We start from the raw sequence: 24,197 nt of genomic DNA, 5'->3' as shown, positions 1-24,197 counted from the left end.
AAAGAAAGTACCAGAGTTGTATGAGGCAGCAACAGTGGCAGATGACTATGCCTTGACACACAGGATGGGGTTCTACAAACCTTACTTCCCGCCTAGAGTTAGTCAGGGGAGTTATGGTAAATCAGGATCAGAGAACAAATTTTCATGGAGGCAGCCCAGAGAGTACTATGGGGACAAATCTGATACCGCAACATTTTGGGATCAGAAGACTGCAGTTCCAAGACATACCTATCTTCCGGGGGGCCCGAGGCAGACCACGAGTTTTTCCTCCGGGCCTACTTGCGCCTTTTGCAAGACACCTGGGCATTTGATGTCCCAATGTTACGCCCTGAAAAGGACAAATCAGGAGCGGAGTCAGACTAGTGCAACTCTGAATGCGTTTGCCGATGCGAGAAATCGTCCTTGGAGGACAGTGCCTTGTGAAGGTTCCCGTGCCAAAGTTACGGCATCACAGAACGACCTTGTCCAAGAGGGTTACAAACCTTTTATTTCCGAGCGGTTTGTGTCACTGGATGGAGACTTAACGAACCAGAGACCTGTTAGGGTATTGAGAGACACAGGAGCACATCAATCTTTGATGCTTGAGAGCATTTTGCCATTGTCGGAGAAGACGGCAACTGGTGTTCGTGTTCTTTTACAGGTTGGTGGCTATGTTAAAGCTCCTCTTCATGTCATCCATTTAAAGTCTGATTTGGTGTCAGGACCGGTCACTGTAGGTTTACAAGCCACTCTTCCTGAAGAGGGAATCTCTTTTATTATCGGGAATGATTTAGCCGGTGGTCGAGTTTCTGGTAATCCAATGTTGATTGAAAAGCCTAGTATGGAAAATAACACAGCACAGTTAGAGCAGGAGATTCCGGGTATCTTTCCATCCTGTGCAGTGACTCGTGCTATGGGTAGGAAGTGCTCCGAAGAGAAGGAGAAGGAAGGTGATGTGGATGTGGGTTCCATCGAGAGATTGGGGGAAAAGTCTGGAAGAGGTAATAGGAAAGGGAGTGACATCAAGGAACCTAAGGAAAAAGTGGCATCCGGACCAAAAGAGGAAATGGAGTGTCCGTCGGAGACATCTGGGAACGAGGCTGAACAAACGGTGCTTGTCCGAAAGAGACTTGTTGAAGAACAACACAGAGATTCGGAGCTCCGGAGTTTGATTGATAAAGCCGTTACAGAGGAAGAGGTTATGAAGATACCTGTTGTTTACTTCATGAAAGGGGAAATACTCATGAGAAAATGGAGACCACCAGAGGTGCCAGCAAATGATGAGTGGAAAGTTCATTACCAAATTGTGGCGCCACCACCGTACCGGAAGGAGATATTGAGTTTGGCGCATGAGACACCTTTGGCCGGGCACCTTGGAGTGAACAAGACATGTGACAGAATATTGGTACATTTTTTCTGGCCAGGATTGCGACGTGATGTGGTGGAGTTCTGTAAATCTTGCCATTCTTGCCAGCTGGTGGGAAAACCTAATCAGAAAGTCCCATCCACTCCTTTAAAACCAATTCCCGCTTTTGAAGAGCCATTCAGCCGAGTCATTATTGACTGTGTCGGCCCTTTACCTAAAACTAAGGCTGGACATCAGTATCTGCTGACCATCATGTGCGCTTCCATGAGGTTCCCAGAAGCAGTGCCTCTTCGGAAAATTACTGCGGCAGTTATTGCGAAGGCCTTGATTAAATTTTTCACTTTGGTTGGCCTACCTCAGGTCTTCCAGTCTGATCAGGGTTCCAATTTCATGTCAACGCTTTTTCAGCAAGTGGTACACCTGTTGGGAGTGGAACAATTAAGATCAAGTACTTACCATCCTGAGAGCCAAGGGGCCTTGGAAAGGTTTCACCAGACATTGAAGAATATGATCAGAACGTACTGTTTTGAATGTGACAAGGATTGGGATGAGGGAATACCCTTATTGTTGTTTGCTACGAGGGAATCTGTTCAGGAGTCATTGGGATTCAGTCCTTTTGAACTTGTGTTTGGACACGCAGTTCGAGGACCATTGAAATTGGTGAAAGAACAGTGGCTAAAGGAGGAGTCGCAGTCAACAGTGGTAGAGTATGTGTCAACGGTTAGGCACAGATTGGCAAAGGCTTGTGAAGTTGCGAGAGGAAATTTGAAAGTGACACAGGATAAAATGAAAGTGAGACATGACAAGAAATCTCAGATAATAAATTTCAGTCCTGAGGACCGGGTGTTAGTGTTGCTTCCTGTTCTCGGTCAGCCACTAGAGGCTAGGTATTTTGGTCCCTATGCAATCGAAAGGAGGGTTAATGAAACAGATTACGTGGTGACAACTCCTGACCGACGGAAAAAGTGGCAGCTGTGTCATGTCAACCGACTGAAGAAATATTATGAGAGGAAGCCTGTGAAAAAAATGGTTCCTGTCTCACCTGTCGTGCCTGTAGTCGGGGTGCAAGAGAATCCAGAGTTAAAACTCTTCACTGATCACAACCCCTTAACCTTCATTCAAAACATGAAAAATAAAAATCAGAGGTTGATGAGATGGAGTTTGGCTTTGCAGGAGTTCAACTTGGAAATTGAGCATGTAAAGGGCAGGGACAATGTCGTTGCCGATGCTTTATCCAGAGTGAACTAACTTTGAAAATTCCTGTAGGGTGTTTGCAAGTTTTGTTCCTTTCTTCTGGGGAATATTAATTGTTGTTGCTCACGTGAATTGATCATTTGGGTGTGAGTTTTACTTTTGTTTGTTAAAAAGGGTTTTGGCATGAACAAAGTTTTCACTTTGTTCAAACTTTGTTTCTTGAGGGTGGGGAGTGTTACGGATTCGTCACTTCCGTCGTTGTGGTTTTCATCCACTGTAAGCATTTTTGGTTCCATGTACTATTATTGTTATCGTTTAAGTGAAATGGAGATAACTGTTTTCAAAAAGTGAAAAATTAGTGTTTTAAACGAAACCGGATACCAGATCGGGAGAAACCGGAAGAAAAAGAGGAGGAAGCAAAAAACCGGAGCAAGAGAGGTCGGGAAGAAAAAGCCGAGCTGCTTTGAGGTTTCGAGGAGACGCTGGCGAACGTGGGTCACGAGCGAACTTTGGTTTTCCCGGGAAAGGGATTCCTGTGACAGAGTCATGATCGCAGGGACAGATAAACCTGCGTGTCGGGTTTTGTGGTTGATTCCGGAGAGAATCGTTGTTGGAGAGCAGGTACGTCTCCATTACGGGCCCGCCCGCCATTTCGCCTCGCTCCCGCCATTTCGCATCGCTCCAGCCATTTCGCATCGCTCCAGCCTTTTCACCTCGCTCCAGCCATTTCACCACACCCAGCCGTTAGCCTGTTTTGCGAGTGTTAAGTGGATTTTGATTGGGAATTTGTGGTTCTCCGTTTGGGAGCCGTTGAACGTTCATATCCGAAGGTGTGATTTCCCAGTCGCCTTTTGGGTGCACCTTTGCGCCTCTTTGGCAGCGTTGACTGTCAGCCGACCTGGATTCTGGTCTCGATACGACCTTTTTCTTGCGATCACCGGAGCGTGGATCGACTTTGGCTTGGTGCCGGGACAGAGACTTTGGGGAATGTTCTTTTTGCTCACTTGGAGCACAGTGAGTTATTGAGTAAGAAACTGATGGTACCATCATAGGAATTATATGGTATTTTAGTTGTGTAATTGAAAGTATATTGTACTTGTGCTGGTATTCTTGTGTGACATTAATACAATACTTGTTTTTTTGGTAACAATCGGTTGTTGTGGTTTCATCATTGGTCATTGACACACATAATAACATCTTTCTGCCGTGACTCCTTTCGGGGCTCGGAGGTACACCGTGACCGGGGTTTGGGGAGGAGCACGTAACAGCAGGCCAGTGGTCGAAAACGGCTCATTGATGAAAGAGGCCAAAGGAGGCTGACACTAATTGTGCAGAGCAACAGATGGGCTACAGTTAGTCACCTGACAGCCCAGTACAACTTTGGTGCCGAAAGACCCATAAAATAATGCACAACTCATCGTACCTTGACACGAATGGGTTATGGCAGAGTTCCACTTCTTTCAGCAAAAAACAAGAACCTGTGGTTACAGTGGGCTAAGGGATGAAAACACTGGACACTGGAGGATTTGAAAAACATTGTGTGGTCTGATGAATCCTGGTTCCTGCTGTTTCACGCTGATGGGAGGACTAGGGTAAGGAGAAAACCACATGAGTACATGCATCCATCATGCCGTGTGTCAACATTGCAGGCTGGTTGTGGTGGTGTGATGGTGTGGGATGTGTTTTCATGGCAAACATTGGGCCCCTTGATAAAAGTGGAGCAATGTTTGAATGCCACAGGATATCTGAACATCATTGCCAATCAGGTGCATCTCTTCATGGCAGCAGTGTATCCAACTGCGAATGGATTTCTTCAACAGATTAATGCCCCATGCCAAAAGGCTAGGATTGTCCAAGAATGGGTTCCATTAACATGACAGCGAATTCAGCTTAACTCAGTGACCTGCCCAGTCACAAGATCTCAATCCAATTGAGCATCTGTGGGATGAGATGGAACAAGCTATTCGGAGTAGAGATCCACTACCAGCCAACTTGACACAAATGTGGGAAGCAATGCAGTCAATATATATGGCCAACATCCCTGTTGAACACTTTCGACACCTTGTAGAGTCCATGTCCTGATGAATTGAGGCTGTTATGGGGGCAAAAGAGGGTGCAACTCAATATTAGGAAGGTGTTCCTAATGTTTTGTTCACCGAGTGTGTATATATATATATATATATATATATATATATATATATATATATATATATATATATATATATATATATATATATATATATATGTATATACATACATGAGAAACTGTATCGATTTTAATTGTGATTTAAAATTTAAAGTTATTTCTAACGACCACCTGTAGATAATTACTATATTGCAGCTCTTTCCCTTGCTATTTAACCTGACATAACATCATCTTTGCCAACTTGATGGATATTTCCAGTTGGGTTGTATGGGGAGGTGGAGAAGTTTGCCCCTTCCTGGGTTGTTCATTTTTCTGTCACAGATGCTTCCCTTGAATGATGACTCCTCTACTTGTGTAATATTGCGGCCTATGCATGGGACTGTTTGTTTTAATGAATGCCTTGAAAATAGTTTCATCCATCCCAATTTGTTTCCATAAAATGGCAGCATGACTTTGAAGAGGTGTTTTTCTCCCTTGTAAGCTAATTGAATCTGTTCCCAGAGGGAATTGGATTTTGTAGCCCTTTTTGTTATGCAGAAAGAATGGTCCCAAAAGATAAAAACGTTTTTTTAACCAATAGACATTCATTACAAATGCTTTTCCAGGGATATAGAAAAGTCCTAAAGAATGTTGGTTTAATATTGGTGTCGCTCCATTACCAGAGCTCCGGCAGACTTGGGCAGTGCTGGTGCTGGCGGGTGCAGTTGCGGCCGCTCTGGGTGGTTTGCTCGCTATTTGTGCCACACCTCATAACAGCTCCTTCCTCTTCCAGGCCGCTGGTGTCCTCTTCCTCATAGCAGGTGGGCCAGTTTGATGAACTGTAATTGAATGGAATGTCCTGTAAGCATTCCGATCTGAATCCTTTGGCCCATGATGTGGGGAACCCAGGTTAAAATCCCAGATGTTTGTCCATTGTGTAATAATGTCCTTGTAATTCATATAAAAGTATGTTGACGTCTCCCAACACTTGTTCTGTGTGTGATTTACATACAAGCTTCTCCACAAGCTATTAGTGTTAAAATAAAATTTAATCACCATTGCATCTGCTTCTCATACTATTGCTGTTCAATTAAAATAAATTTGTAGGATTTTCAAAGCTTTTTTTGTTTTTTAATTTTTAAAGAAATTTTCTATTTTAGAATTTTTCAAAGATTTCAAAATATAGGTCATGAAGATTATATTGTCATAAAAATAGCCAAAAGCTTTGGATTCAAGTCTTAAAAGTTTTTTATTTCCCACTATAAAGCCATCCTGCAATGATTCTAATGGAATGTACCAAATGAGTGAAAGGAAGGAAATGCATATGATTTAACCAGACTCGATGGTGTAATGGTTAGAGTGTCTGCCTTGAGTCTGGGCGATCAGCCGTTTGAACACCAGCCGAGTCATACGAAAGACTTTAAAAATGGTACATCCTGCTTCCTTGTTTGATGCTCAGCACCATTTACCAAACCCTGATTATTGTTGAAATATTATACGAGGAGTTATGCAAGGACGTCCAACACAAGAGGAGACAATCCAGTCCCTCATACCTGCTCAGTTTTGCCAATATCCATGTACCCTGCTATCCTTGATCCTTCCAGCTACCTATCCATCCCCATTTAATACCACGTTCTCACTTGAACGATTTTCTACGTGAATACCATGTGACTACCAAATCGCACAGGGCGTACGGGAGTCGCACGGCAGTCTGTTGATTATTCGCACAGCTTGTAGGGGTGTCGTGTGTAATCACTGGTAATTCGGACGGGTCGCATGCCCGTGCGAGTTTTTTCAGCTGTTGAAAATTTCCATACGGCTGTCGCACGTTTCGCATAGTTCGCATTGGTCGCATCGGAGTCGCACGGATTGCGCGGATCGAACGGCACTTGTACGGTGGACGCACGGCGCTCTGATTGGTTGTACGGCGGTTGTACCGCATGCACACAGGTCGCACGCGAGTTGAACAAAAATCGCATGGCACTTGCGCGGGACCCGTTGAGGTTGTACGGCAGTCGCACGGCAGTCGCACACAACTCACGTTATCAGGGAGGAAAAGTCACACGAGAGTTTAACGGCAGTCGCACGGCAGTTGTACAAGTGAGACTGCGCGGAAAAAAACAGGGGAATTCGTACGGAAGTCGCACGGCTGTACGATCTTTTTTAGCCGCACCGCAGTTGTACAAAAAATCGTTCAAGTGAGAACGGGCCTTTAAACTCTTCCACTGTTCCAGCTGCCACCTTTGCTCCAGGGAGACCATTGCACGCATTAACTACTCTCTGAGTGAAAAACCCATGCCTTAATGTCATCCCAACCCTCCTCTTTGTCACTCACAAGCTATGGCCCCTAGTCTGATCACTATTCCGCTGAATAGCTCTTCCACACTTATTCTCTCTGTACCCTTCCTTATATTAAACATCTCCATCAGATTCCCATGTAATCAACTCTTTTGTAACGAATAAAGTCCAGTCTCCTTCTGCCATTTCTCATCACTATGTCTAGCCAGGCTAAGAATCGATGTAGTCATCTCGTTCTGTGCAGGACCCTTTCTTTCTATGGAAGCTTGGTCCTTTCTCAAATTTGATAACCAAAACGGAGCACAATATTCCAGGTGAGGTGTCATTAAATTCCTGTACAATTGTTAACACTACCTCTTTTGATTCAGAAGTTATCCTTTTCTGAATACAACCTAAAACCCTGTTAGCTTTATGTATGGCTGCCTGGAACTGTGCTGTCTTTACTGCCCGCCTATATAACCACCCCCAGATCCTTCTCCTGTGTGACACGCTCCAAAGCCGCCCATTGCATTATATAATCCCTATTTTCATTATTTCTACCCATCACCTGCACCATACATTTCCTTTATGTTAAACTGCATCTGCCAATCTATGAAAGTATTGTTACGGCACGGGGTTCGTGTCTACTACAAGCGGCTTAGCCTCCATTCCCTCCCGAACTTAGTGGACCTGCGGCTGCCGCGCACGAATAACTTCATATTTCGGCAGGTTGTGAACCAGCAACTACGAACGCCAATTGGTCGGCGTGCGATAGCAGGGTCCAATCGTCTAACACCGCTTACCTGTACCATGTGACGGTTTCAATCGGGGAACGTACCCCGTACATACCCTCCGGCAGTGTACCCCGTACATACCCTCCGGCAGTGTACCACTTTCTTTTGTTCCTGGATGGAAATTTAGATGGCTTAGTAACCGTTGATACCCGCCGGGCTAATGCTAATTTTTCTACGGCCGATCGCTACTCTGGGTGCGAGTAATGGTGAACCAATGGAAGAAAAGACATTCACGGACAGAGAGAAAAGGAAACGTTTAACGATTTGATTTGTGTACAAATATTTACAGTGAAACCTATCGATAGGAAAGAAAAAGGGACAAGAAGAAGAAACTTAGCTTATTCTACACCTTATTACGATCACTACGAATAAACACAACAAGGCGCCAGCACACATTCATGGGGAAGGGGGAGGGGAAAACGAACGTTGGGAACCTGTTGCAAAATGGTACAAGGTTACCCAATGTTTCTCCTCGCAACCCCTTTTGTCTTGACCTCACCAACGAGCACCTGGCCGGAAAACGGCACTCCCCAACATGAGCACGTGAGATGTGTCGGGAACCGTGTAGAGCGAGTGTGTCAGGGAACCGTGCAGAGCGAGTGCCAGGGAACCATGCAGAGCGTGTGCGTCAGGAACCATGCAGAGCGAGTGCATCAGGAACCGTGCAGAGCAAGTGCCAGGGAACCGTGCAGAGCAAGTGCCAGGGAACCATGGAGTAAACACATCGTGATCTCGTGCAGGGTAAAGAGTACATTGTGGCCTTGTGCAGAAAGTGAATGTCGTGCACACGTGCGCCAAGAGGGAGTCCAAGAACACGTGTACAGTCAATGGAATCCAAGGCGAAGAGCAATGCAGGCACGTACTGAGGCCTGTGAGAGGGTCCAGCTTAGAGCCCATGTGCACAGCCGACAGAGTCCAAAAGCCAAGAGCGAGAATAATGCAGGCACGTGCTAGGTGAACAATGTCCAAAACCAAGAGAGAGACTAACATGTGTAAAGGCCTGTGAGAGGGTCCAGCCTAGAGTGGATGCACACTTGCTCAGTGAAAACCGGCAAAGAGGGAGAGGGTAATCATGCAGACACGTGCTGGGTGAACCCGGCAGAGGGAAAGAGAAAACACATGTGCAAGGCCTTTTGTCAGGACCCTGGCGAGGGTGGAGCTGCTGTTCGAGGGTGTCCGGCTCCCGATTGGTGGAGCCCGTCACTCCGCCCCACAAGCTTCCCTGAAGTTCCTCAGGCCTTCCTTCAAGACTATCCCAATGGTCTTTGGTCTGTCTTCTGTCCTTCAAGACTTTATATCAATCTGTGGATGCAATCTTGGTGCATCTGCCTTGTTCATTATCCCTTTATGAGTGGAGGGCCTGTCTTTCCCTTCCGCAATGCATAAAGACATACTAACCTGAAATAAGGGGAAGGGGCTAAGATAATGGTCTGCTATGAAATAACTATTCCAAGGGACCTGTATGGTGGTTGCCATTACTTTTTAGTGGTTTCCCAAAACCACAACAGTATCTAAATTTTCCTGAATGTGATTGCCACCCTCTCTGATATCTACCTTACATCCAAGCTTTGTGTGACCTGCAAATTTAGAATGCTGACTCTTAACCCCACAACCCAAATCATTGATGTAAATTATATCAATAATAATGGTACCAGTACTGATCCCTGAGGTACCCCTCCACTTACTTCTTCCCAGCCAGACATCCTCCCGTTCACAGGCACTCGTTGCTTATGATCACTAATCCAGTTTCCAATCCAGCGGGCTAGTTCACCAGCCACTCAACAAGGCCTCACCCTAGCCAACAGCCTTCTATGTGATACCTTATATCAAAAGCTTTCTGAAAGTCCACACCAACCCAGTCAGATAAACTACATGAATTGTCCTTCTCCCATCAAGCCAGTCTGAAACTGCCTCATATAACTCCAATAAATTAGTTAAACAAGACTTCCTTTTAGGAAATCCATGCTGACTACCTTTAATTAGTTTGCAATTATTCAAATGGTTCCACATCCGTTCCTTAATTAACGTCTCCAACACCTTCCACACAGCTGAAGTCAAACTAACACATATTTTTTAATGATCAATTAATTAGAGCATGATTTTGAAAAAACATTTTGAAAATCTAGTGTGTAGTGTAATAGTAAAATCTTCAGCAATAAAATAATTATATTCAACTTGTAACTGTGTTGTTTCTCACCTCAATGTTGTCGTACTTTTCTATAATAGTCATATTGCTGTGAATACTGTTTTTCTGTATTAAGAGGCAAATACTGTGCAATCAAAATTTGAGTTTATTTTTCGTTTAAAATTCAAAGTAAAAAAAATAAATTCTAAAACTAAAATTCAAAGTTAGGTCCAATTTGGTGAGCTCCATTCACTGCTGCTTGGTTCGATGATGTCATTCTCCAACATATACTGAACCACCTTCCGAAGATACTCCATCTTCACAGGGTTCATCCTATAGGGGTGTTGCTTCACAGGAGTGGCTTCCCCCACCTCAACATCATGATATACCAAGTCAGTACGACCAGGTACATCTGTGAACAAATGTGCAAACTGAAAAATTAGGCTGGATAGTTGTCCTTGTTGTTCCCTCGTCAAATGACATAATTTCACATCGAAATTGCTCAACACTTCCGTGTTTGTAAATCTGGGACAAGCCTGGTCACCAAAGTTATCAAACTTCACACCGGCCTCAACCTCTGGATTCTCTTGCACCCCGACTACAGGCACGACAGGTGAATGCAATTTTTAGGGTGACATAGTCACAATTTCGGTCTTCGAGGCCGGCCGATAGGCACAGTGTGACCAGAAGGGACGAGGTTCTCCTGACCACGTGGCCCTCGACTTGGTGGGGTTTGTCCGCACAATGTGGGCGCTTTCAGGATAACTTTAGCCGGGGAGCGTTTGGGCGCCTCGGTCTGATACTGCCGCCCATGCGCAGAACAACTTGTGAGTGCACGTCGGTCCCGGCGGTCCCACTGGCCTAGCGCTACCATGTTTAGACAGCGAACTCCGTCCCCGGGCACCGGCACCTACTCCCGGAAGTTTGAGAGATCAGCAGTGCCGGGCACGGTAGGACACCCGCGGAGCCCCGGCGGACCAGGGACGCGTGAGCCTACGCGTTAGCGTGCTACGGCGGAATCAACGGCTTCGGCCACGGCCGGGCCGATACTCGGCCCGGTCGCACTGGAAATGAACTGGTTCGACGCCCGCGCTGGAGAGGTCGCGGGCGACTGAGATGTATGAACAAATTAATTAATTAATTTGAGACGTCCGATTTCTAGTGTTTGGAAATTTGGAAGAGCTTGACCCTAGCCTTTCCCTTGCGAGGGCAAGGAGGAACTTAACACTTGACACTTAAGCTTAGTTTGAAGTACCCCCTGCCAGCGCTCACAGTGGGATGGCAGGGCAACCCGAAGGGACGAGGTTCTCCTGACCACGTGGCCCTCGATCTGGGAAGCGAGAGGCGTTCCATTAGTGGACGCGCCCCTCACGCCCGACTTTTGGGCGGCCCCGGCAGGCCGTTTGTTTTGACGTTCCGTGACAGGCCCCGCACCCCCACCTCCGGGCCGACCGGGCGACCGGAATGAATCCCGGTGTCCCGATCCGAACCTTCAGAGAGGGCCGGCTGGGGAGTGACTGGCACCCCGTACCTGCACTTTCCGTCCCTGCGGTCCCAAATACCGGAACCACCCACGGTCCCAAATACACGGTCCCTGCGGTCCCAAATACCGGAACGTGGGACGTGGTGACGTCATCGCGCTTTCACCTTAAAAGATTTATTTGATATAAATTAATATTTTGATATAAGCCTTAGAAAACCAACCCTATAGAAGTCAATACCTCCAACGACACAGGCGCGCATTCGTGCCGCGTGACGTGGTGACGTCATCGCTCTTTCACCTTAAAAGATTTATTTGATATAAGTTAATATTTTGATATAAGCCTTAGAAAACCAACCCTATAGAAGTCAATACCTCCAGCGGTAGGCCAACCAAAGTGAAAAATTTAATCAAGGCCTTCGCAATAACTGCCGCAGTAATTTTCCTAAGAGGCACTGCTTCTGGGAACCTCGTGGAAGTGCACATGATGGTCAGCAAATACTGATGTCCAGCCTTAGTTTTAGGTAAAGGGCCTACACAGTCAATAATGACATGGCTGAATGGCTCTTCAAAAGCTGGAATTGGTTTTAAAGGTGCGGATGGGACTTTCTGATTAGGTTTTCCCACCAGCTGGCAAGAATGGCAAGATTTACAGAATTCCGCCACATCACGTCGCAATCTTGGCCAGAAAAATGTATCAATATTCTGTCACAGGTCTTGTTCACTCCAAGGTGCCCAGCCAAAGGTGTGTCATGCGCCAAACACAATATCTCCATCCGGTACAGGGGTGGCACCACAATTTGGTAATGAACTTTCCACTCGTCATTTGCTGGCACCTCCGGTGGTCTCCATTTTCTCATGAGTATTTCCCCTTTCATGAAGTAACCAACAGGTATCTTCATAGCCTCTTCCTCTGTAACGGCTTTATCAATCAAACTCCGGAGCTCCGAATCTCTGTGTTGTTCTTCAACAAGTCTCTTTCGGACCAGCACCGTTTGTTCAACCTCGTTCCCAGATGTCTCCGACAGACACTCCATTTCCTCTTTTGAATTTTCCTCCAATACCTCTAAGGAACCCAAATCCACATCACCTTCCTTCTCCTTCTCTTCAAAGCGCTTCCTACCCATAGCACGAGTCACGGCACAGGATGGAAGGATACCCGGAATCTCCTGCTCTAACTGTGCGGTGTTATTTTCCATACTGGGCTTTTCAACCAACATTGGATTACCAGAAACTCGACCACCGGCCAAATCATTCCCGATAATAAAAGAGATTCCCTCTACAGGAAGGGTGGCTTGTAAACCTACAGTGACCGGTCCTGACACCAAATCAGACTCTAAATGGATGACATGAAGAGGAGCTTTAACTTAGCCACCAACCCCCTGTAAGAGAACACTAACACCAGTTGCCGTCTTCTCTGACAATGACAAAATGCCCTCAAGCATCAAAGATTGATGTGCTACTGTGTCCCTCAATACCCTAACAGGTCTCTGGTTCGTTAAGTCTCCATCCAGTGACACAAACCCCTCTGAAATAAAAGGTTTGTAACCCTTTTGGACAAGGTCGTTCTGTGATGCCGTAACTTTGGCATGGGAACCTTCACAAGGCACTGTCCTCCAAAGACGATTTCTCGCATTGGCCAATGCATTCGGAGTTGCACGAGTTTGACTCCGCTCCTGTTTTTTCCTTTTCAGGGCGTAACATTGGGACATAAAATGCCCAGGTTTCTTGCAAAAAGCGCAAGTAGGCCCGGAGGAAAAACTCGTGGTTTGCCTCGGGCCCCCCGGAAGATAGGTATGTCTTGGAACTGCAGTCTTCTGATCCCTAAAAGTCGCGGTATCAGATTTGTCCCCATAGTCCTCTCTAGGTCGCCTCCATGAAAATCTGTTCTCCGAGCCTGATTTACCATAACTCCCCTGGCTAACTCTAGGCGGGAAGTTAGGTTTGTGGAACCCTATCCTGTGTGTCAAGGCATAGTCATCTGCCATGGTTGCTGCCTCATACAACTCTGGTACTTTCTTCTCATCCAGATGTACTTTAATGTCCACGTGGACACACTGTTTGAATTCCTCCACCAAGATCAATTGTCGTAACAGGTTGAAGTCTTTCCCAATCTCCTTCGAGTCACACCACCTATCAAACATGGTTTCCTTCATTCTGGCAAACTCCACATGGGTCTCACTCTCCCTCTTCCTGGCATTCCTGAATTTTTGCCGGTAAGCTTCAGGGACCAATTCATAGGCTTTGAGAATGGCTTTGTTCACTATCTCATAATCTGCACATTGGTCAATTGGTAAAGCCGAATAGATATATTGAGCTTTACCCACCAAAACACTTTGCACTAACATAGTACAGGACCCCACAGGCCATTTTAGCATTTGAGACACCTTCTCAAAAAGTAAAAAAAACTTGGCTACATCCTTTTCATTGAAGGGTGGAACCAGCCTCACATGCCTACCAACATCCCAAGTGTTCTGACTGGTTGTCGAAGTAGCCGGCATGGATACTACTTCTCTCCGTTCTCCCAGTAATTCCAGCTCCTTGAGTTTAAGTTCCTTCTCATACTCCATGTCCCGTTCCTTTAACTCCCTTTCGGCTCTCCTTTCCTCTGCTCTTTCCTCTGCTCTTCTTTCTTCTTCAGCTCTCCTTTCCTCTGCTCTTCTCTCCTCGAGTTCCTTTTCAGCTCTCCTTTCCTCTGCTCTTTCCTCTGCTCTTCTTTCCTCGAGTTCTCGTTCCTGTTCTGCTCTTTCCTTTGCTCTTCTTTCCTCGGCTTTCCATTCCAACTCTTTTAACCTTTCCTGGCTCTGCAGTTGCATCTCCATTTCCCGGAGCTCCACATTACCTTTTTCCTCGGGTAACCAATCCAAGGCTACCTCTTCCCATGTTCCTTGTCCCATTAGAGACTCCACCACCAATGTCTGAATCTCAGCTTTCTTCATACTAACTCGGACCTCCAAGTTAAAATATTTGGCCAATATCATGAGTTCCGATCTTTTTAACGCCTGGAACTGTGCCTCATTAGGGGACGCCGCAAACTTTTCTGCATCAAACACCATGGTGACTATCAGTTAGCACCTGATAACCTTCACACAAAAAAAATCCAATTTTTAATTTTTTTTGGGAATGTTAGAAAATTCCAAATTTGGGAATTTTGGGAATGTTAGGGAATTCTATCCCAGACGGGCCCCCAATTTCTGTTACGTGCTCCTCCCCAAGCCCCGGTCACGGTGTACCTCCGAGCCCCGAGAGGAGTCATGGCAGAAAGATGTGCTATTCTGTGTGTCAAAGATCAATGGTGAAACCACACCAATTGTTACCAACAAACAAGTATTGTATTAAGGTCACACAAGAATAACAGTACAATAATAATATTAATCAATTGTACAACCAATATATCATTCCTATGATGGTACCATCAGTTTCATACAATATAACTCACTGTGCTCCAAGTGAGTGAAAATAACATTCCCAATGCCTCTGTCCCAGCTTCAAACCAAAGTCGATCCACGCTCCAATGATCGTCAGAACGATGTTGAATCGAAACCAGAATCCCGCTCGGTTGACAGTCACACTGCCAAAGATGGGCAAAGGTACCCTCAAGAGGCGACTGGGAAATCACACCTTCGGGTATGGACGTTCACCGGCTCCCCACACGGCGAACCGCAAATTCCCACTCGAAATCCACGTCACACATGCAAACCAGGCTAACGGCTGGATGCGTTGAAATGGTTGGAGCGAGGTGAAAAACCTGGAGCGATGCGAAATCGGGCGCGAGACAAAACGGCCAACGGCCCGTACTCGAGACGTAATGGCAATCCAATGATTATCTTCGGAATCAACCGCAAAACCTGACACGCAGGTTTAACTGTCACAGCGATAACAACTCTGTCGCAGGAATCCCTTTCCCAGGAAACCCAAAGTTCACTCGTGACCCCCATTCGCTAGCATTTGTTCAAAACCTCAACGCAGCTCAGCTTCTTCTCCGACCTCACTTGCTCCGCCTCCTTTTCCTTCCTCTTCTCCCTCTTCTTCTTCCTCCGGTTCCCGATTCAGTTTCCAGTTTCTTTTTAAAACATTAACTTTTTTTTACCTTTTGAAAACAGTTATCTCTATTTCACCTAAATGATAATAATAGTACGTGCAACCAATAATGTTTACAGTGGATGAAAACCACAACAACGGAAGTGACGAATCCGTAACATATAATATTTTTAAAAAACGAAAAAAGCCTAAAAAAACATTGTTTCCAGTTTACTACAATGAAAGTACATTGTTCTAAAAAAAAAGTTTTAAAAATATATATTGTTTCCAGTTCACGACAATGAAAGTAGTGTTCTAAAATAAAATAAAACAAAAGAAAAAAGTTTTTCAAAAAAAATAAAAATTGTTTCCAGTTTACTACAATGAAAGTACAGTGTTCTAAAAAAATAAAAAAAGTTTTTCCCCAAAAAAACCGATTGTTTCCAGTTTACTACAATGAAAGTACAGTGTTCTAAAATAAATTTTTAAAACGTTTAAAAATAAATAAATAAATCTTGTTTCCAGTTTACAACAATGAAAGTAGTGTTCTAAAATAAAATAAAAACAAAAGGAAAAAGTTTTTTTCCCCCAAAAAAGATTTCCAGTTTACTACAATGAAAGTAGTGTTCTAAAATCAAAAAAAAAAATTGTTTCCAGTTTACTACAATGAAAGTACAGTTCTAAAAAAATTAAAAAGTTTTTCCCCCCAAAAAAGATTGTTTCCAGTTTACTACAATGAAAGTAGTGTTCTAAAATATATTAAAAAGGAAAGAATTTTTTTTTCCAAAAAAAAACTTTGTTTCCAGTTTATTGCAATGAAAGTACAGTGTTCTAAAAAAATATAAAAAGTTTTTCCCCAAAAAAACGATTGTTTCCAGTTTACTACAATGAAAGTACAGTGTTCCAAAATAAATAAATAAACGTTAAAAAAAAAAAATCTTGTTTCCAGTTTACTACAATTAAAGTTAGTGTAGCAGCATAGCAAACCTGTTGTGCATTTTGTGATACAAGCACCAAATTTGGCACAAATGTACATTAATATGTTGCGAACATTTTCAGATATTGGGCCACTTGAAATTCCGTAATTTTTTTTTTCAAATTTTTTCAAATTTCGTAATTTCAAATTTTTCGGGTGACACCGTCACAATTTCGGTCTTCGAGGCCGGCCGATATAGTGGGGCGGCTTAGCCCAAATATTCAAAAGAATTGTGCATTTTGTGATACAAGCACCAAATTTGGCACAAATGTACATTAATATGTTGCGAACATTGTGTGGTCAGCAATGAAGACGAGAGTCTGAATTACATGTATGCAAAAGACCTTGTGAACCAGTGAAGCAAATACACGGGTAAGCATGAATTAAATCTAGGGCATGATATAATTTCCATGATGTTTACCTCTACACTCAATGGTGGAAGGAGGTAATGTTTTGATCCCAGCTTGTCTGTATGTCTGTTTGTCTGTTAGTCCACAAAATTCCAGACAAAGCTTGTAGTAGTGGTAGTTGTAGTGGTAGTGGTGATAACAGAAATTGTTATATAGAACTGAACTTATATTATTATTATATGCAGAAAATAACTTCATTTCTATATGCCCTGCAGTGGACAGGTTAATTGGTTTATGCACTGAAGGGGTCACCCTGGTGTGCACTGCTGTGTTCTGCCTCACTGAGTTGTTCAGGTATGATGTACTCAGCACAAGCTTCCGGTCGGCCCGGAGGTGGGGGTGCGGGGCCTGTCGCGGAACGTCAAAACAAACGGCCTGCCGGGGCCGCCCAAAAGTCGGGCGTGAGGGGCGCGTCCACTAATGGAACGCCTCTCGCTTCCCAGATCGAGGGCCACGTGGTCAGGAGAACCTCGTCCCTTCCGGTCACACTTTGCCTATCGGCCGGCCTCGAAGACCGAAATTGTGATGGTGTCACCCGAAAAATTTGAAATTACGAAATTTGAAAAAATTTGAAAAAAAAAATTACGGAATTTCAAGTGGCCCAATATCTGAAAATGTTCGCAACATATTAATGTACATTTGTGCCAAATTTGGTGCTTGTATCACAAAATGCACAATTCTTTTGAATATTTGGGCTAAGCCGCCCCACTAAGTACAGTGTTCTAAAATAGAAAAAAAAACAAAAGAAAAAAGTTTAAAAAAACATTGTTTCCAGTTTACAACAATGAAAGTAGTGTTCTAAAATAAAATAAAAACAAAAGGAAAAAGTTTTTTCCCAAAAAAGATTGTTTCCAGTTTACTACAATGAAAGTACAGTTTTCTTTAAAAAAAAAACGTTTTTTCCAAAAAATAATATATATATATATATCCCATGCATAAACATGCTTTGTCCAATGGGTTGCATTTCTTTTTGAACATCCTGTATAATATGCAGCTTTGAATAACACAATCCCAAGGATGTTTGGGACATTTTGACAACAGGAATGACTCTGCCATGTCTGGATAACACCAAAAAAAAGATTGCATATAACATGGCCGTGAGAAAATCGAAAACAGGTGTTTCATGGTAAGTGTATCTGCTGAGTGCAGGTTTTCTTTACCTGCTGGCGCTTTGCCTCTACCTCATCTGGACCGAAGGCCTAGTGGATCTCGCTGCCTACGTTAACTCCGACTGGACGCATGCCAGTTCCTGCGTGACGACCCGATACGGCTGGTCGTTTGGTGCCGCCTGGGCTGCTGTACCTCTGGCCCTCTTTTCGGGTCTTCTCTTCCTGCTCATCGGCTGGGCACACCTCGAGCGCCGTCACAACCGTGACTTGCCAAAAGAGCCTTGAGCTTTGGCCTTGCCTTTTTTAAACTGTGTTTGTATTGTTTGACGCCGAGGATATTCCATTACTCGGTAAGGTTTTATTATGTGAGCTAAACAGAAGAGAATGTCAACCATTTTGTTCATGTTTGGAAAAGAAGAACTGAACAACTCATAACATATCGAGTCATATTTGTACCAGCAATGGTTGATAGTTATCATGTGTGTGCTGATCCTGTTTCGCTCACACATCATGAAGGGTCCTGTCCACTTGAAGAGCAACAGGACAGATGTGTTTCTCTTGTCGTTATTCGTAAAGAAGTTGCGGCACAGCTAGTTCAGACAATTCTAGATGATTATGTTCCATCGACTTGCAGACAACACAATAGTGTCTGGAAGCTCAGTATGTCCATTGTAAATCCCACCAGGGAGGATTCTAGGTAATAACAGAATAATAACAGTTTGCAACTGAATGCAGGTTATCATAGCACTACCTTTAAAGCACTTCCTGGTTCGGCCTCAATAATAATATAGCATCTTGCGGGACGTCTTGTGGAACAAGGAATTAAACGTGATGTTGATTGAGGTGCACTAACTGCCAGGAAGCAAAAGGAAGCTGATGTTTTGGGCGTTAACGCTTGTTTCGGAACAAAAGAGAAGCTGATTTTGCTGTTTTGCACCGATGAGGGGTTAACTTCCGGTTAACGTCAGCTTCTCCTTGCTTCAGACTGTGCTGAGAATACCTCAATCAACGACCTGTTGCCTGTCCCCCGACACAGATCAGTATGACATCATAACTGTCCCTTCGTATGACATCATAACCCCTAAACCTAAATGTTACATTAGATACATTTAGCACTCTCAACTTTCCCAGTTACTTCCTCGTTGACACAGAGAAGAGCTCGAGTAGGTAACAGGCAGCAGGCGTATGTTATCCGAGCAATTTGTGGTCTGATTTTACTGTTACCTTCTTCTTGTCTTTCATAGAATGAGTTATTGAAAAACTAACAAATGCTGTGAAAAGCAATTGGTAGGAGTGGTGGGTGAGGGAGGGCATTTCGGTAGATAAACAAGGGACATTTTGGATATCTGGGTTGGTTTAGGAGGCGCATTGAATTATTTAAAACCCTAAATGATTTGTATCACTAGTATTATGACTGTTTGTATCATAAATCAATGAAAATGATTACCTCTCTGTGTAATTCAATGAATTTCAGTTGTCTTACATGTTAAAAACCTTCAGGTTTGCTTACAAAATGAATGAGGATGAATTTCCACCATTGCATGCTGGTTGGCCGGAACTGCGTGCGTGACGACAGCAAAGTGTATGATGGCTTGATAGTAAATTACAGGTATTAAAGGTTGTATGTGTGGATCATTTTTGGGGTATTACTTGGGCAGTGGTGTTGGCCAGTCTAGTGACTATATCATTGATCGTAATTTCCAAAAGTTTGCTTGGATAACTTGAGGCTTAAGGTCAATGTTAAATAATTGTACACCACTCCTTTCCAATTCCATCTCCAGCCACTGCATGATGTCATCGCCGGGCACCGAAGGGGGCCCAGCGATGACGCGCTGAAAGGGAGTACTCAGTTTTCACTCCGCTTGTTTGTTTTCTTGTTACCTGCGCCACCAAAGGCGGATGGAGGTTATGTTTTCACCCCTGTCTGTTTGTTTGTGAACAAAATATCTCAAAAGGTTGTGGACGGATTCTGACGAAATTTGGCTGAGATGTAGCGTAGGTGACAAGGATGAATTGGTTAGATTTTGGTGAAGATCCAGATTCGGATCCGGGTAGTAGAGTTTTTAAAGTGATTCTTCACCTTTGGGAGATAGGGCCAAAAACAACAAACAGCAGAATATCTCAAAAAGTTGTGGACGGATTTGGACAAAACTTGGTGGACCGTTGGGTGTCTGACAAGGACGATTCGATTCGATTCGATTTTGGTGAATATCTGAATATGGATTCGGATATGAGAATTATTTAATTTTTTAAGTGATTCTTCACTTAATGATATAGCCAACCAGGCGGAGGTACAGTGCATTCAGAAAGTATTCAGACCCCTTCACTTTTTTCACATTTTGTTATGTTGCAGCCTTATGCTGAAATAATTGAAATTCATTTTTTCCCTCATCAATCTACACTCAATACCCCATAATGACAAAGAGAAAACAGGATTTTAGAAAGTTTTGCGAATTTATTAAAAATAAAAAACTGAAATATCACATTGACATAAGTATTCAGACCCTTTGCTATGACACTTGAAATTTAGCTCAGGTGCCTCCCATTTCTCTTGATCATCTTTGAGATGTTTCTACACCTTGATTGGAGTCCACCTGTGGTAAATTCAATTGATTGGACATGATTTGGAAAGGCACACACCTGTCCATATGAGGTCTCACAGCTGACAATGCATATCAGAGCAAAAACCAAGCCATGAGGTCGAAGGAACTGCCTGCAGAGCTCAGAGACAGGATTGTGTCGAGGCACAGATCTGGGGAAGCCCACAAAAAAAAATTCTGCTGCATTGAAGGTTCCCAAGAGCACGGTGGCCTCCATAATTCTTAAATGGAAGAAGTTTGGAACAACCAGGACTCTTCCTAGAGCTGGCCGCCCGGCAAACTGAGCAATCGGGGGAGAAGGGCCGTGGTAAGAGAGGTGACCAAGAACCCGATGGTCACTCTGGCTGAGCTCCAGAGATGCTGTGTGGAGATGGGAGAAACTTCCAGAAGGACAACTATCACTGCAACACTCCACCGATCTGGGCTTCATGGCAGAGCGGCCAGACGGAAGCCTCTCCTCAGTGAAAGACACATGAAAGCCCACAGAATCTTGTTTCTCACAGTCTGAGAGTCCTTTTGGTGCTTTTTTTGCAAACTCCAAGTGGGCTTTCATGTGGCTTTCACTGAGGAGATGCTTCCGTCTGGCCGCTCTGCCATGAAGCCCAGATCGGTGGAGTGTTGCAGTGATGGTTGTCCCGGCTGAGGAATACCTATTATTATTCCGAGAATTTTTCTTATTATTCTTCTACCATATTTTTTCACTTCCAAAAACTTTTAAAACCAATGTTCTCAGCAACCGTTGGTCCGATTGGCACGAAATTTTCACCAAGTGATTGGCTAGGCGTGTGGAATTTTATACTGCTAATTATGACGTCATAGGTCACGTGGTATGGGCGCCATCTTGGAAAATACCTTCAACTTTGGCCCTCTATATCTCCGAAACGGCTCAATGGAAGAAATTGAGTCATGGCTCATTCTAAAGAACTCTGCAATGAGACCAAAAACATGTTTATTTAGGATGATAAAAGTGCTAACGCTGCGAAGTTCGATTTCCACAAATAAACCCCTTGATGCCATGAATATGATTTTTTTTTACATGACGGAAGTGAAAAAAAAATTCAAAATGCAAAAATTTTCGACGTCACACATCACATGGTTCGGCCGCCATATTGTTTTTTGTGAAAAACATTAAAACCCCTTTTTCTCCACAATGGCTGAACAGATCGAGCCCAAACTTTGCATGCAGAATGGCATGCTCATGACAAAAAGTTCCCGCATGACGACGTCATACGTCGCATCGTTTAGGAGTTATGACGTTTTTAAGCATAAACCGTAAATCCTTTCTCCTCCATAATTTTTGAAGATATCGAGTGGAAACTTTACACAAACGTTCCCACAAACGCGATAACTTGCGAACGGCTGAAGGGATCTTAGTCAAACTTGGTGCAGATATGTATAATGAGGTAAAGATTAACTGATTAGATTGTGGGGTCACGAGGTCAAAGGCCAAAGGTCAGAGGTCGTGTTCGGTAAAAATCCTGTTACCGCAATAACTTGTGAACCAGTGATGGGATACTGACCAAATTTGGTACAATTATGTAGAATGATGCAAAGATGACGTGATTTTTTTTTTTTTTTTTAGTATACAAGATCGAGGCTCGTGAAAGAGCTAACATTAATCACACAAAAAGTCAAACCGACACACAAAACACAAAAAATAAGGGGAGCTGCTGACAAGATGGGGAGACAGGGGGAAGGACACAAACACAACATTTGAGAGCAGGGACAACGGGAGAAATGTGGGAGGGGGAGGGCTTTGGGGGAGGTGGGAGAGGTATAAAACATATGAACACTGCAAGGACTTCCAGGAAAGAGGTTGGAATTTCAAAAAAAAAAAAAAAAACTATCTGGGGTGAATTAGCGGGGGAAGAAAAGATCAAGGTTTTGGATGGGGGAAGATAAGAGATGGTGGTGAACAGCTGTTTTAAAGACCTGGAGGGAGGAGTGGGATTGAAGGGAGTGAGGGAGTTTGTTCCAGAGGCGGGAGAAAAGAGGAATGAAAGAGTGAAGGTGAGCAGAGAGCCGAGATTTCGGCAGTTTAACCATCAGAGGGTTGCTGGCAGATATTGTGCGACCTGTAGGAATATTTGCGGGACAGAGCACAGAGAGAGCTGTGGGTGCAAGGCCGGAGAGGAGTCGGTAGAAGACAGAAAGACCACCTACCTGCCTGCGGTGAGTGAGTGAAAGGCCCTCAGAGATAGCTTCATCGCGGGAGATTCCAATAATTCTGAAAGCTTTGGTTTCAACAGCGTGAAGCCGAGCTAGGTGTGAGGCAGGAGCACCGGCCCATAGGGGAGAACAGTATTCCATTGAGCTGCGGATGAAAGCCTTGTATGTGGTGAGGAGCTCAGGTGTGCCGAGGAAGGACTTCGCACGACGGAGGATGCCCAGTCGGCGACTGGCTTTGGAGGCCAGCTTGGAAATGTGGTTTTCCCAAGAAAGATCATGGCAGATAGTGAGACCCAAAAGCTTGAGCGACAGAACTTCTTGGAGAGGATTGTTGAGAAAGTAGAAGGGAGGGTTGTCCAGTCGATCTTTTCGGAGAGACATAGTAAGAGTGTGAGATTTGTCAGGATTGAAAGACATGTTCCACTTGTTTGACCAGTCTGTGATTTTGTCCAAGTCTTCAGAGAGTGAGGAGGCTGCAGACTGCCGATCTGAGGGAAGAGGAATGGAGCGGCAGAGAGTGGAGTCATCAGCAAAGAGATAGAGAGGATTTTCCAGAGAGTCGGAGAGATCATTGATAAAGACCAGAAAAAGCACAGGGCCCAGAACACTGCCTTGGGGAACTCCAGCCTGAACAGGAAGGGGAGATGAGAGAAATCCATTCAGAGCCACACGTTGACTACGACCAGAGAGGAAGTCCGCAAGCCATGCATGGAGATTTCCATGGATACCATAGGAGGAGAGTTTGGTGAGCACAGCTGGGTGCCAGACTGTATCGAAGGCACGTGATATGTCAAGGGAGACAGCTCTGATTTCCTGTTTGGCATTGAGGACCTCCATCCATTGTTGAGACAGCAGAAGCAGCATGTCCAGAGTAGAGTGACCTGGTCTGAAACCAAATTGATGATCAGAGATCAAGCCATTGGAGAAGAGGAAAGATTTGATTTCATATCCGAAGCAATGATGGATTCCATGACTTTGCTGATAATTGGGAGCAGACTGATTGGTCTGTAGTTGCAAGGATCTGTTTTTGCACCTTTTTGTGTAAAGCGGTAATGTTTGCTGATTTCCAGGATGCTGGCAGATGACCTTGAGCAAAAGAGAGGGTGAAAAGAACAGAGAGAGGGTGAGATAGAGCGGCAGAGCAGGATTTTAGGACCCGTGGGCTGATGCCGTCTGGTCCAGTTGCAGAATCAGAGTCGAGGTTAGACAAAAACTCCTCCACTTTGTCAGGAGAGAAGGCCACAGAGTCCAGGAGCAGTTGGGTTCGACTGGGAAAGGTGGGAACAGAGAGAGATGGGTTTGGGACTAAAGATTTTGAGGCAAACACAGAGTTGAGGCATTCGGCTTTGTCACGTGCGATGTCAACTGTGTGGCCATTTGAAGTAAGGGAGGGGATGGAGGGGGAACAAACACCAGAAACGGATTTGACCAGACACCACCAGGATTTGGAGGAAGGAGACAGGTTTGAGAGTTCATTCTTGAGTGTGGAGAGATAGTGCTTCCTGGCACTCCTGAGGGTAGACACACACTTGTTCCGAGCTTGGTGGAAGGAACTGAGATTGCCTTCAGTTGG

General features: G+C 44.4%; 1 protein-coding gene across 1 annotated transcript in view; it reads left to right on the top strand.

Moving 5' to 3' along the window:
- LOC137423587 (transmembrane protein 182-like) overlaps nucleotides 1-19,490 on the top strand; it is a 55,857-nt gene extending 36,367 nt beyond the window's left edge. Inside the window, exons 5-6 of the mRNA XM_068110891.2 lie at nucleotides 5,348-5,485; nucleotides 17,896-19,490. Of these exons, the coding sequence (XP_067966992.1) occupies nucleotides 5,348-5,485; nucleotides 17,896-18,140 (383 nt within the window). The 3' untranslated portion in view covers nucleotides 18,141-19,490. The remainder of the gene's footprint in view (nucleotides 1-5,347; nucleotides 5,486-17,895) is intronic.
- Nucleotides 19,491-24,197: the final 4,707 nt, after the last annotated feature.

Source organism: Myxine glutinosa, chromosome 3, assembly GCF_964187855.1.
Source record: "Myxine glutinosa chromosome 3, kmMyxGlut1.1, whole genome shotgun sequence".
Classification (NCBI taxonomy): domain Eukaryota; kingdom Metazoa; phylum Chordata; class Myxini; order Myxiniformes; family Myxinidae; genus Myxine; species Myxine glutinosa.
This window is presented reverse-complemented; position numbering and strand designations above follow the sequence as displayed.